Genomic DNA, 14854 nt, shown 5'->3' with positions numbered 1-14854 from the left:
TTAAATTATAGAATTTGTAATAACAAAAAAAAAAAATACTTTTTACTTATATTAATACTTTATCTTTTCATTTCCATATTGCATATCGTATTATTTGTGTGTATATATATATATATTATATTGCATTTCATTCGACGTCGTTCGTTTTAATATTTTTGTTTGTTTCTTTTTTACGTAATTTAATCACACAATCGAAAACAATTAGTATTTATTATAATCATCGTTGTAATACTATCGAAGAATAAAAATGCTTTAATTTTAATTAGAAACGCGTCTTATAAATAAATATGTTGATCAGTAAAAAAAAAAAAAAAAAAAAAAAAAAAAAGAACGCGATTCTGTTGATTAAAAATCGTCTCGAAATAAAAATTCGAATACTATTAAGTAGTGTAGCTGTCATAATAGTCTATCTACCATACCCAGTTAAATATCATGCAACTACATGGCATATAAAAAATCCAAATTTTTAATTTAAAATAGAAATCAAAAAAACTTAAAAAAAGAACACAAAAACCATAATAAAAAAGGATTAAAAAGAAAAAAAAAAAAAAAAGAATAAAAAACAAAATGACCCAAAAGTACCCTGCTAGAGTAACTAATATAAAAATGCACATATAGAATATTGTTAACCCTTTGAGTGTTATCAACGCATTTTTATGGCATAGGTTTTAAACTTACATTTCTAATATAAGTAAAATTGATTAATACTGCAAATAAATATATACCGTATAATTAAATTATAATATTTACCACTGCAACACACGACAGCAAATAATAATTCATTTATTTCGACTAATATCATCGTATGTTGTGTAGAATAATAAAGCGTTTTAATTTGAAATGAATCACATTCAAAGGGTTAAAAATAAGATGTCACTCGAAGGCACATTCTCACAAATAATGCGACAACCCAGACTCATTTGAGAAGATCCAAGCGTGTCGCCGGTTTTGTAATGCTTTGTTACGTTGTTGAAAAAAAAAAAAAATATATATATATATATATATATGTAAATATGTATGTATTTAGATCGTCTGTTTTTAACTACGTTGTTTTATTCGAGCTTTTCGTTAGAAATAAAAGGGGACGACGTTGGGGTATAGAAGAACAGATCGTCTTTGAAAAATGTTGTCCAAAAAAAAAAAAAAAAAAAATAAAAAAAAATACAGAAAAAAAAGAAATACAGAAAACCAAAAAACTTTGAACAAAAAAACAGCTCAATTTCCAACTTCCTTTTGTTGTCAAGCTTCTACCTCATTATCGATATCCCTAAAATCAGCAAAATTATTTTGTGCATCCGGTCGTGCCAGAGTATCACCATTCGTTGACTTTTCGTCTTGGATTTTATTCTCGAGTTCGTTAGGGTCCTTCGAGGATGAAATTTTCGGTGGTGCTAGGACCTGTTTTTGAGAATCCTGTGCACCACCATCGACATCCTTATTATTTTTCTTCTCAAGTTCGTCAATATCGGCAACATCTTCCGCGGAAGGAAAAGTTTCATCTTTTTTATTACGTTTCTTCTCTCTTAAATTGTATGGCAAGGGTAATATTTTTTGTTGGTCCTCCTCCTTCACTTCGTTAGGACCTACCGGTATGATGTTGTCATCTTCGGGTGCAAACCTGACGTTACTTTGTTCCTGATTCGGCAAGGTGTCATCCTGTTCATCCTGCATGTTCTTTTCATTCGATAGAGCATCCCCGATTGCGTGATGATTGCGAGGAGCGGGCAGAGGTTCAGAATTCATTTCATCGTCGTTGTTCGGCCGACTTACCTGCATGTTTTGTTGTTGAGCCTGTTGCTGTTGCTGCTGCTGTTGTTGTTGTTGTTGTTGCTCCTCCTCCTGCTGTTGTTGTTGTTCTACTTGTTGTGTCGGATCTATCACTTCCTTAACCATCAAGTTTTGATCATTTGGCTGCTGTGATTCTTTAGGACTAACCAAACTTGTTTCCGCTAAAGTGGATTTGCATCGTTTCTAAAAATAGACAATTGGAATCGTCAAATTTGATCGAATAGACAAGAAAATAATTTATCAATCTCTAATACGTCTTTTTGAATTATATATAATATCTTACACAAAAAATGATCAAACAATCTATTATCTGTCGTAAACGGATCTCTCTCTCTCTCTCATTTATATGTATATATATATATATATAAGAAATTAAAAAAAAAAAAGAAAAATTCAAACTACCTTTGTTTCATCCAATTTTGCTCTCAGTTGAAATATTTCCTTTCTCATATGTTCTATAGTACTGTCGGTATTATCATTATTCTTAATTAAATCATTGTACTGCATAGCCAATCTGTTCTTTAACGTTTCCAATTCAAAATATTTGTTTTTAAAATTTTCCAACGTCTTTTCCTTCTCACTTATAATTTTATCTTTATTCTCGTTAGTTTGCCTGATAAGATCCTTATGAGTAGATTCCAATTTGTTCCTTTCCTCCAATGCCTGACTCTCTTGTTTCTTACACTCTTCTTGAAGATCCTGATGCTCGGTTTCAAGAATCTTATAGGTCTGTTGAAGAGATTTAAATCTTTGCATAGCCTCTATACTGTCCTTGTCTCTCAATGATTTTTCACGCGAGGCACGTTGCTGTAATTCCTGTTTCACCATTGCATTAGAACTCTTTTCCTCGGCCAATGATTTTTCTAATCGCACCTTGTACTCGAATATAACTGTGAAAAATCATCATGTGTTTCTCGTTGTTCTTTTCTATTCTTCAACAAATTTTTCCGTATAATAATTTCGCGATAAGAGCGTATAAAAAAAAAAAAACAAAAAGACAAAACAAAAATATGTATATATAAATATATTTCTACGAATATTTCCGGATTAATAATAATAAAAAAAAAAAAAACGATTTAACAAATTATATTCGAATCCGACGAGCGGGTTTTCTTTCAAATACGAAAATCTGTTACCCGCTGTGAAATGATTCGTAATTGTACGAGTTGGTAAGAAGTTTTACATTTTTTATTGTATTTTATCGTATCCGTTGTAGCAGTAAACCGATATGCATGTCATGCAAATATATATAAAGGGTGGAACGAAAGTAAAAGTAAGTATATATATAATATATGCTCGTATATATACCTTGAAGTTGTGCAGCGAGTGACTCGTGTTGATGAACGCATTGTATGTGAAGTTCACGTAGCCTGGCCATCTCTGAGGTGGCGGCGCGGTAAAGGAAGACCAAAAGTATGATCACCACCCCACAACCCCCGTACACGGCCAGGCGACCACCTCGGCCTCTTCCAAGCCGAGAACCGCTCATCGCTACAAACAAACAAAAACTGATGTGTGTACTTATGCACGCACGTAAGAAGTTATAATTCTTTAGCGTACCAATACTAATATAACCTCAATAATCTCAAAAATAACTTCAATTTTCCCGAGCATCGTAAATATCGACAACTTCGTGGTGTCGATTTTTCGGTCGCATCTTACTTCACTTTTCAAAACGCGCCAAAAGAAGTATAACTTCAAAATATATATATATAAATTAAAGAAACTAAATTATCAGTAGTTGATCGTTTGTGTGTGTTTTTTTTTTTCAAGAAAATATTAAAAATAAAATTCTTGATATCGAGTATTAATCTTTCGACAAAAATAATTGCACTAAATGGATGGGGTACTGGTATATTTGTGCTCATAATTATGAAAGTGGAAAGGATTACATTAGAACATTATATGAATTCTATATAATATTGAAATAACAAACACTATCTAACGGTTCATTTTTGACAATATCGTGAAAATTATATTGAATTAATTTAGTTTGAAATAATGTGATGTGAAATAACTAATAAATTCCATTTTGTTTTTTTAATTTTGACTTATAGACTACTTTCATAATTATTGGCACACATTTATAGCATCTTTTCTTTTTTTTTTCTGTTATGAAAAAATTATTAAATTAAAAAAAATCTGATTTCTCGCGTATACCAATGACGAACGATTTGGATAAATAATTATGTTTCTTTTTGTTTTTGCTCTTTTTTCCATGCAACGAGAAACTCGCGTTAGAGAACCACTGCTACTCTTTCGCTATTTTAAATACTCTCCGATGCAGGTGAACATACAGTGATATAGAGAGAAAGGGAGAGGGCTCTTGGCTCGTGACTACTTAAAACCCGTAAGGAACAAGGTCACAAGGTGAATTCGTAATACTTATAACCGGTACGCTTGCTAGTTGTGTGGGATTTTAACGAAGGACGAACTCCCACCAATTAAACGCTTTCACCTTTTTTCATTCCTTCTACATATATTCCGTAAGCTGTTAGTAATTTCAATGCAAGTACGAAAAGATTTTGGTACACTTCTCCTGTACTTTCTTTCTCATTCCCTTTTTTTCCCTTTTAGTTGGTTCTATGAATAGACATATGTATACACGCGTTCACAAACACACACACACACACACACATATATATATATATATAGTGTGTCGCAAAAGTTACTTCACCAAAATAAAACTTTCGAAATATAAATATTTAATATTAAATATTTGTTAATACTTTGGCAAATATTTGGAAGTGACGACGACATCGTGAACCCATTACTTTTTTAACAATACTATAATTACAGATTTATATTTATCTTTCAATGAAAAACAAATATATCGTAATTCTAATATTGATTTTTTGTTGCTTTCTTTTTTCGATAAACCGATTTTCGTGTGATATATTATAGATATAATAAATATATATTAGTAGAAGAAGCTTGTTGATTCTTTAAAATATTCCAATAACGAAATACAACGAAGTACACTCGAACATACGCAAACAAATAATTACATTTAAATATTTTCTATCTTTTTCAAATACAGATATAAACATACGCATTAAATGCGTGTATATATACGTATGTGAATTTTGAATATATACAATAAATCAATTGGATTATTATAACTTGAATTACACGCATTAGAAAGGGTCGTAGCTAATTTTATCATGGACGGTAGGGATATTTTTGTTTATCCTACTATATAACGTCGAACACAACTTCTCGTCATTTTATTCTTGAAATCGGATATTTAGTATTGCCTGTGGTAAAGGTGGTATTCACGGTGAAAGATAGAAATGAGAAAAAAAGAGAGAGAGAGAATCGACGAAGTAAAATAGTATGTATGTAAGTAAGTAATACGTGTGTGTGTGTGTATATATATGTGAAAGAGAGAGAGAGAGAGAGAGAGAGAAAGAAGTTGACCTCGTCCGACAAACGACTTAGATTTTATTTTAGCTCTTTAATCTTCTCTCGTCCTTCGTTTAGAGTACACCTTACCGTTGAGAACACTATAAAAAAGAAAGGAAAAAAGAAAATGTACCCTTACGATCCTACATTAATTGTTGAAATAGGCAAATCAAACATTTTAACAATAATTATTATACCACGTGCGAAATTATAATATTTCAAGAAAATTATTTCTAAATTATCTATATGTGAATACTTCTATCAACCCTTCCCGCTCTTTTATCTTTATTTATATATATATATATATATACCGGATGATGAAAAATATCTGAAACATTTTATCTTTAATTGATTACTGACATATGCGAACCAAAAAGAAATATTGATCGTGCAAAATGATAATATTACAGATAAAATGAAATATATTAAATAAGTATATTACGAAAAATACACTATATAATGAAACACATTTCTTATTTTCTATCTTTTTCTTATTTTTATTCTTTTTTTTTTTTTTCTTTTTCATCTCGGATCACTATATAATAAAACCGCATATAAATAACAAATTATTTTTAGATTGTATTTATTTTCTACGGACGGGGTAGGGGTAGGCAAAGGGAGGGAAATAGGAGGAGAAGGAAGAGAATACTCGTGAAAAATAAAAATAAAGATAAAAACAAATATACAATATATATATATATATATATAAAGAAAAAAAATAATAAAAATTGATGAGAGGAAAAAAGAAAAAAGAGAAAATGCGAAAGTAAACCGTCTACAAGAAACGTTCTGCCGTTCACGGGTTCACTGACATTTCCGAGCAAGCGCACTGACTCTTGTTTTCTATGTGCTTGCTCACATATACAGGCTGTTTCAAAACATATTGGCATAACTTTAGGGGTAGTGTGATTCAGTACATTCAAATATTAATAAAAAATAAGGTTCATACAATCATCAAATACCCGATATAATCTTGTTTCCCTATTATACTCCTTTTTTTTTTATATTACACGCGTTGTTACACGGTTATTATAAAAATTATTGGAAATAATCAGGCGTCGGTTTCATAGCAAGCTCCAAAACGTCATGAATTTGTTTACGTGTTCAAAAATGATGTTTGAACGTTTGAATTTGCTGACAACATTATTGAATGTTATAGAAATTTATCATAGGATTTTATTATTCGATTTGTTGTAAACTAAAGACTGTAAATGTCGACAAAATATTAAAATCCAACGAATTTAAATCAGGCTTTCGTGTTGGCCGATTAATTCGTCTTACAAAACAAATCCATTTATTGGAGAATTTCTCGTTTAAAAATTTATTGTCTCGTTGAAAGATTAAAGTGTGACACGCGGTGCATCGTCGTATGCATAAACCGCATAACAATTGATGATATCGCGTGATACGTATTTTAGTATAATTCAAAAACAAAATCATATCGGGCATTTAATATTGTATCAATATTGTTTATTTTTATTATTTTAATGTACCGACCAGCCTCTCTTGAATTTATGCAAACATATTTTGAAATATCCTGTATATAAACATTACACGCAAACATTCAATTATTATTATGGAGATGAACAATATTTTTAACAATAGTTATTATTTTTGATCAATGGCCAATTTTTATTTTATTTGAATACATCTTTTTTATGTATATATATGTACATAAGGAGAAATTTTAATATATTGTACCATATAAATAAATAAATAAATAAATAAATAATAAGAAAAAGAGAAAACATTATCTTAATAGAAATGCGATTATCTATGGATGATAAATTCATATAAATTATCTTTCTTTTTCTTTATATTTCATTCAGTTTTTGAATACTCGCAATTACTTATTTATTGTTAATAAAATGACGGTTTAATGAAATGTTTGCGCGGGAAATATAAAATAAATTTACGACCATTTAAACGTTGTAATAAAACGACACTATCTTAGATCTCACATGTTTTTCTAACCTTCGATATGATCTTGAAAAATATGTACAGGTTTTTTTGATCGATAGGTTACATAAGTTAAGATTAAAATTTATTAATTACATAAATTATCTTATTTATTCTTTGATTAATACAACAATAAAAAAAATGTTCACTATTTTACACAACGAATTTGTAAAATATGTTATAATTATTTTTTATACGAAAAAGAACAAATAATCAAAAATAATTATTAAATCGTGTCCCACATACATTTATGCAAAAAATTGATTTAAATCAGACACCTCTCTGTCACAAACAATATTATTTATATTTAATATAAATAAAATATATTCACAAAGAATGTGTTTTTCTTTTCGGAGATTTATTATTTACAAATATAACACGAGAGAGTGTAACATTAAATAATAAATAAAAATTAAGAAAAGTACTCTGAAAAACAAAGTATTAAATAAAAACTAGAAAATACATTGGATGGTCACGTGAATAAATACATAAATACACAGTCACATGATTAAAAAAAAGTCATGATTCTAATTGACACGCGACAACCTCAGCCACTGTCAAAAACACATAACAAACACACACACACACGCGCACACACAGAAACACATAGATACCATAATTTATACTCAAATGTGACAGAAACATGAAAAGTCCCTTTCAAATACCAAATATTTCATTTTAAAATAGTAAAAATAATCACCATATTGGTTTATAAAAATTCACACACGAACACACATTTATATATTACAATGAAATATATATTATTATATTATATATTATCTATATGTAATATGGAAAACAGGTGAAAAAAAGAAAAAAAAAAACAAAAATTAAATCTCTTTTGACATATTAATGAAATAATACACGAAGAAATATATGTTCTTACCTCCAACTCTAACTGCCACAAGTTTATTTCTCAGCTCTTCATTCTCAACGATAAACCACTACTTTTTTTCTCCGTTACTTCTACGCGTTATTCTATCGTGAAATATGGCGAGGAGGAATAAAACGAGATTGAAATGAAGAAAACTATAGTTTGTTATGTTTTATTCCTATAAAGTTTCTTACGTTTATTTATAATATATTAATCTTTTCGTTATTCTTCTTGAACGATTAACAATCACGAACGTTGCGTTATAGACTCGTGTATGTCTCTCTCAACTCGCGATTTATCCGGAGAAGTAATATCTCGCAAAATTCGTCTAAACAGGTTATGTAGAAGAGACGTATGTCGCTGCTAATACTCGCGTTCATTCGTCGTACGCGCCCTCCTAGACGCCCCACCTCCCAACAACTGAAGTAAGTTAAGTACACATCTACAAGATGGCAGTATCTCAATCAAGCAGCCAATCAACGTACAGGTAGTTCATCGTTAGCCAATCGTGTGCAACCAATGTTACCAATGTAATCACATGATATTTGTTTTATCAGTGGTTCTCAATAGGAAGAGAAAAGTGATTTAATTTTTGATTTAATTATTTTTATACGTATTGGTCGTCAACAATACTGTTTTTTTTTATTCTTGCATACATATACATTAGTTTGTGTGAAATAAATTTTTAATGATTCTTTATTTAAGAATGTATTCTTATGCATATGAAAATTGTCAATAATGTTAAATCTTTTTTAATGAAAAAGAACATTTATTAAATTGTGTGTGAAGAATATTAAATATTTGTATTTTAATTATATATGATACTTTTAACTAGAAATATTTTGAATATCCTCGGAACATGAATTTGTTGTTTTCAAAATCGATAAAAAGTCCAATCAATCAAAAGACTCTTGCAAATTAATATATGAAATTTTGATTGTGTGTGTGTGTGTTATATCGCACAAGTAACCTGTTGCGTCACGCGCATAGTATTTAGTTGTAATGAAACGATGAATTTATTTCACGAATGAGTAAAATGATCGATTCGATGGCAAATATTATAACTTATGGGAATATTCTACCAAACTATTCGAATTAAATTGAAATATCTGTATAAATGTAGAAACTAGTGATTCCAACAATAAGTAAACAAAAGTTTAACAGAAAGCACGATAAATCAAGTATGCCAATCTTATTTTAAAACCAAATTTGAAGCACGTAAATAAAGATAGTAAACTAACAAAGTATAATCTCAATAATATTCGTTTGCAAAAGATTCAATCAAAAATATAATCAATCAACGTATATTAAAATTCATTTATAAATGAAAAAAAATAATAATTATTAAAAAATATATATACAAAAAAAAAGTATATACATAAATTCGTATATAAAGTATATATACGTATATTATAAATCTAATAACTAATAACATATGTATATATACACTTTTAGTATAAAAATATTCGCACAGTAGTAATATATTACTATTAATAATAACTATTACAATTAATAATACCATTTTCATATTACTACTAATTATTCCTTTTAGTTATAAAAAAAAAAATTAATAATAAAATATTTCCATATTACATTACTGTACACGAATACTTATGTTCCTGACTTATACATATATGTAAATATCTAGATATATATAGAAGAATAGAATAAATATTGAGAACATCTATCTATCTAGATGAAATATTAGTAAAATCTAGTAACTTTTGTTATAGATAAGTATTTGGTTGGTAGGAGTGTTGGCTCACGGGGCACGGCTCGTCGAGATCCTAGCGTTCAGTCAGAAAACTCGATTGCACCGAATCACTACAGAAGAGATAGAAAGCAAGAAGGAGCGCGGTTGCTCCCCGCTGCTCTCCGCGCACCGTCTCTTCTATCTCTTTCGATCTTTTTCTTTCTCTTTCTCTCTCTCTCTTTCTATCTATCTATCTATCTTTTCTTCTTCTCTTTCTTACACTCACCGCCTGTCTGTCTGTGTCTCTATCAATATCTTTTTTTCTTTCTTTCTTTCTTTCTCTTTCTCTCTCTCTCTCTCTCTCTCTCTCTCTCTCTTTCTCTCTTTCTCTCTTTCTCTCTCTTTCTCTATTTCTATCCCTATCTTTCAATTTTATAAACAGAGAGACATAAATTAAATATATATTAATCTGTTCTTCTTCTATTCTCCTTTTTATTTCTTTTTCTCTCTCTCTCTCTCTCTCTCTCTTCCTTTTCATTTTATTTTTCCGAAAGAAAAAAAAAAAAAAATAACAAATAAAAAATTAAGTGAGTTTTGTGTTGTACCATTGTCATCCGTCGGTGTCCTCTCTGAGGTTTTCTATCGTAATAGAAAATATACTGGAAAGTGACGGGACGCGGTTTCTTTCTATTTGCCGTCATCAACGTCAACGTCAACGTCAACGTCAACCGCAACGTCAACGTCATTGTCATCGTCATCGTATCGTCATCACAACCACCGTCGTCGTTGTCATTGTTGAAAAACACACACGGATGATAGAAGTGATGAAAAATCATTGAATGTTTATTTGAAAGAACGACTGGATCATCGTTGAAAAGAAGAAAACTAAGGTAAACGAAAGAGAACGAGTCAGAGGAGGTTGTTGAGGAGGTTGAGGAGGAGGAGGAGGAGGCGGTGTTGAAGGTGGTGGTGAGGAGGATTCGAAGAGGAGGAAAAGAAGAAGGAAAAAGGAAAATCCAAGAGAAGAGAAGACGAGCCAAGCCTTTTGCCGTCTCTTCTTGTTTTTTATTTTTCCATTCCTTTTTTTTTTTTTCCACCTCCCCTTTTATCCGTCACCCCTCCTGACCCCCTTAACACTATATTTCTCTCTCTCTCTCTCTCTCTCTCTCTCTCTCACTCTTTCTCTCTTTTTCATTATATGTCTCTATACGTATCTTTATATGTTACACTGCTGCTGTAAGTCCTCTCACACATTACCGATTATCACTTTCCCGGGAAACATAAGTTGTTTCAGAAGAATTTTTCCACTTATTTTGTTTTCCTTCCTTTTGGGATATATAACGGAGCCGCTAAATAAGTTGGTTTGTTTGTTGTTTGCTTGCCTCTCTCTCTCTCCCTCTCTCCCTCTATATATATATATATATATATATATATATATATATATGTATGTGTGCTCGCGTGTGTGTATATGTGTGTGTGTGTGTGTGTGCGTATCCCTTTCTTCTCGATTTCTCTTCCTTTCTCTCGATATATATCTATCTTTTTCCATCCTTCCTGTCCTTTCTATCCCTTTTTTTCCCTTATCCAGCTGTGACACAGTGATGATGATGATGATGATGATATGATGATGATGATGAGGAGTGTGTTGCCCTGTGGGTATGTGTTACACCGTCCAATAACGCGCATCTTGTCGCGATAGTTTCTCGTGGTAGACTACGTGACTGTGACCGTGACTGCTATCGTCGTGAACATGCGACTGCTGTTACTATTGCTATTAAGACTGTTATCATCGTCATTGTCGTTGTCGTTCTCTGTGTCGTTATACTACTACCGTGTCGATTCTTTCGTCAATTTATTTCGACAGAAAATGTTGTCGTCGTCGTCGTCGTCGTCATCATCTGTACGTGTATGCTGTAAGTAAAATAATAAACGGATCACCGAAAACACTTCTTTTGGGTATTTAAATATTTCGAATATTACTTTATTGTATGAGAATAATCTTTTTAACTTTTTTTCCAACAAATCTATCCTTGTTTTTTTTTTTTATCTTCGAATCGGATCCAAATTAAAATTGATCTTACGATACACTTGTTTTTTGTTTTCTTTTTAACCCCCGGATTTGATTTTAATGATCGCAACCGACGATCATTGGTGATACAATTTATATAACCATTTCGGATCGATTATTCGAATTTTTTTCCTATTTTTTTGAAATTCCCTACTTGTGTCTGTGGCTCTGTGTGTGTGTGTTTATTCGTTCTTGTCGTATTCGTAATCATATTTCGTCGTTGTTACTTCCAGTACTACTTACCGAGTCGCATGACGATGCAACGACATCCTCTCATGCCTTCTCAACTATCGCAATACGAAAGTTTATTTTTAGGTACCACACGCGGACCTGGTTGAAGACCTCGACCAAAAGCAGACCTGTCTCTCTCTCTCTCTCTCTCTCTCTCTCTCTCTCTCTCTCTTACTCTTACTCTTCCTATTTCATTCTATCTTTCTCGTATTTCTTTCATCCGATCGTCAGATAACGATATCAATTACTTGCGAATTATTCCAATTCTATTCTTTATTCCCAAAAATCTTTCTAATTCATAATACCGTATAAGATCATCATTAAACTTACATATCGATTTAGATCGATCAATCGATTTTTTTCGTATAATCAATTAATCATCATAAATATCTGTCCTTCTATTTAAAAATATATGCTATTATATATCAACACATATATGGTGTATACATAATCATACATATCACATAATCCCTTATATACATATACATATATATATATATACAATAATATATAGGATATATATATATACAATATACTTATTACACATTTTAAGTATCTCTAAGTAATAAATGTAAAGAAACGATGTAACGAGATGTAGGTTATGGTCGCTAGCGCAAGAGAGACACGGAAAAAGAAAATGGAGGACGTCGGGTGTTACGTGGAAATAAAAAGAAAAATCTTTGCAATCGTCATCGTCGTCATCGTTGTCCTCGACATCTCTCTTTCTCTCTCTCTCTCTCTCTCTCTTTCTGTATCCGTCTGTCTGTATGTCTGTGTCTCTCTTTTTTCTCTTTCTCTCTCTCTCTCTCTCTCTCTCTAACTTTCTACCTCCATCTCTATCTTATTTTTCGTTATTTCTCTCATGATTTTTCATGCTTCCGAAATAAAAGTAAGAACAAATAAACAAACAAACAAACAAAAAAAAAAAAAGAAAAATAGATAGGACGGTGGAAATTCGGCAAAATCCGTCGAGGTCGTTGCTGCGCAATAAAGAGACTCGCTCGAGTCAACGCTGCTAACATGGAGTCGGCAATCTCTTCCCGACGGCAACGATCCGATCTTCTCTCTCTTCCCTCTACACCCCTCTTCCCCCTTAACCCCTCCTCTCTCTCTCCCCTCCCCCCCTCTCTCTCTTCCTCTCTCATTTTTTCTCTTTCGTGAGGGAACACGAGAGAGACGTCGATGGCTTTTCTATATTTTCTCCATTTCTTTTTCATGACTTTTGTGTCCCTTGTAATATATATTTATATTTTTATAGTTATATATATATTATACACAGACATACATATATACATACATATAAACTTGTATATGTGGACATATGTTACGTTTCTGTATATATACATGCATACACGTATGTATATACACTATATATAATTATATAAATATGCATATAAATAGATGAATATACATATATATATTTACATATATACACATATGTATAACATTTATATATATAATATATATAATATAATAATATATATAAATTTATACATATATTTATATCCATATACGTATGTGTATACAGTTTATGTACAATCATGTTGTATATGTATTTGCATACATTTATATATATATATATTCTTCTTTTTCTATCTCTCTATTCGTTATCATCGTTTCTTTCTCTCTCTCTCTCTCTCTCTCTCTCTCTCTTTCTGTCTTTCTCTCTGTCTGTCTATCTATTTATCTATCTATCTATCTCTCTCTCTCTCTTTCGAGATCACGCGAATTTCTTTACAGGGCGACGGTGCGTTAATGCGGGCGTTGCCCGTAACGTAACTCAGTGAGGACGAGCAAGTGAGAAAAGGAAATCGTAAGGTTCGATCGACTTCCGTTCGACTTTGTCGATATAAGAATTACACTTCTTTTTAGTTTCTTTATTTGGATAAGATTTTATTTAATACGTGTTATGAGAGAAGAGAATTCATATGGTTATCATCGCGGTTAATACTTTATTAGCTTGTATGACTTTTATTAGAATCACTGTTATTAATATTTTGATTTACGAACAAATTATAATCATTGTTTTCTTGTATCTCGTTTTTATAGATAGGGGATAATAAAAATTTAATAGGAGAAAGAATTTTAATTTTAGATTTATTTAGATATTGTAAATTAGAAATTATTTTACTATTTTTTGATACTTTCATTCCATTAGTTTTCTTTTCTTTTCTTTTCTTTTTGTTACGTGCTGCTGTGAGAAACAAGTATTGGTTAACAAATGATGTGAGAGAATCTTTAGTTAATATATTTTCTAGAAAATAAAGTAGTCGGTTGGTTGGTTGGTTGGTTGTGTTGTATTGCATTAGTATTTAAATGTTTACTTTGCAATGTGTTGCAACGCGTACATCATATATGAGCCAATGATTATGAAAGTGATCTAATAAGTCAGATATTTATCGTTATAATATAATTTAACAGATTTAACATTATAGATATTATATGATTTGTTTGTTTCTTATAATGATAAGGATATAGAAAAAGTCATTACATTTAATCTAGAACACGAATTAATTTTCTTTTTCATGTAATTTAGAAATTAAAATAATAATACGTAAGAGAGAAAAAAATGTGAATTAATACGAGTTTTTCATGATCATCGTAAATCACAATAATATCATATATATTATGTGTATCTATAATATTTTTCTTGAAAACGATTAAACCATCTCATCGAAATGAAATCATTTGTAATCTCTTTGAAGGATGTAATCTAGGATTGGTCTATTTTCCTTTGAATGGGTCGATGGTCATTCAACCATGGTAATTATTCTTCATCAAATATTTGGTAGGTTAATGGATCGAGAAACCACTGAGGAAATCGCGATGCATCCTA

At 30.7% G+C, this 14854-nt stretch overlaps 1 protein-coding gene across 2 annotated transcripts in view; it reads right to left on the bottom strand.

Moving 5' to 3' along the window:
- The window catches only part of LOC106787775 (putative mediator of RNA polymerase II transcription subunit 26), an 11406-nt gene extending 2963 nt beyond the window's left edge, over positions 1–8443 (bottom strand). For both annotated transcript variants that reach the window (XR_001381840.1, XM_014750428.1), the window contains exons 1-4: positions 8039–8443; positions 3097–3279; positions 2191–2678; positions 1771–1971 (exon numbers count right to left, since the gene is read on the bottom strand). Coding sequence is in view for 1 of the 2 variants with exons in the window: in XM_014750428.1 (XP_014605914.1) it covers positions 1771–1971; positions 2191–2678; positions 3097–3277 (870 nt within the window). In the remaining variant the exon portion in view is untranslated. The remainder of the gene's footprint in view (positions 1–1770; positions 1972–2190; positions 2679–3096; positions 3280–8038) is intronic.
- Positions 8444–14854: the final 6411 nt, after the last annotated feature.

The sequence above is a fragment of the Polistes canadensis genome, unplaced genomic scaffold (assembly GCF_001313835.1).
Source record: "Polistes canadensis isolate GaletaPanama2010 unplaced genomic scaffold, ASM131383v1 scaffold_114, whole genome shotgun sequence".
In the NCBI taxonomy this organism is placed as follows: domain Eukaryota; kingdom Metazoa; phylum Arthropoda; class Insecta; order Hymenoptera; family Vespidae; genus Polistes; species Polistes canadensis.
The sequence above is the reverse complement of the archived record's forward strand: the minus strand, read 5'-3'. Positions and strand labels throughout refer to the sequence as shown.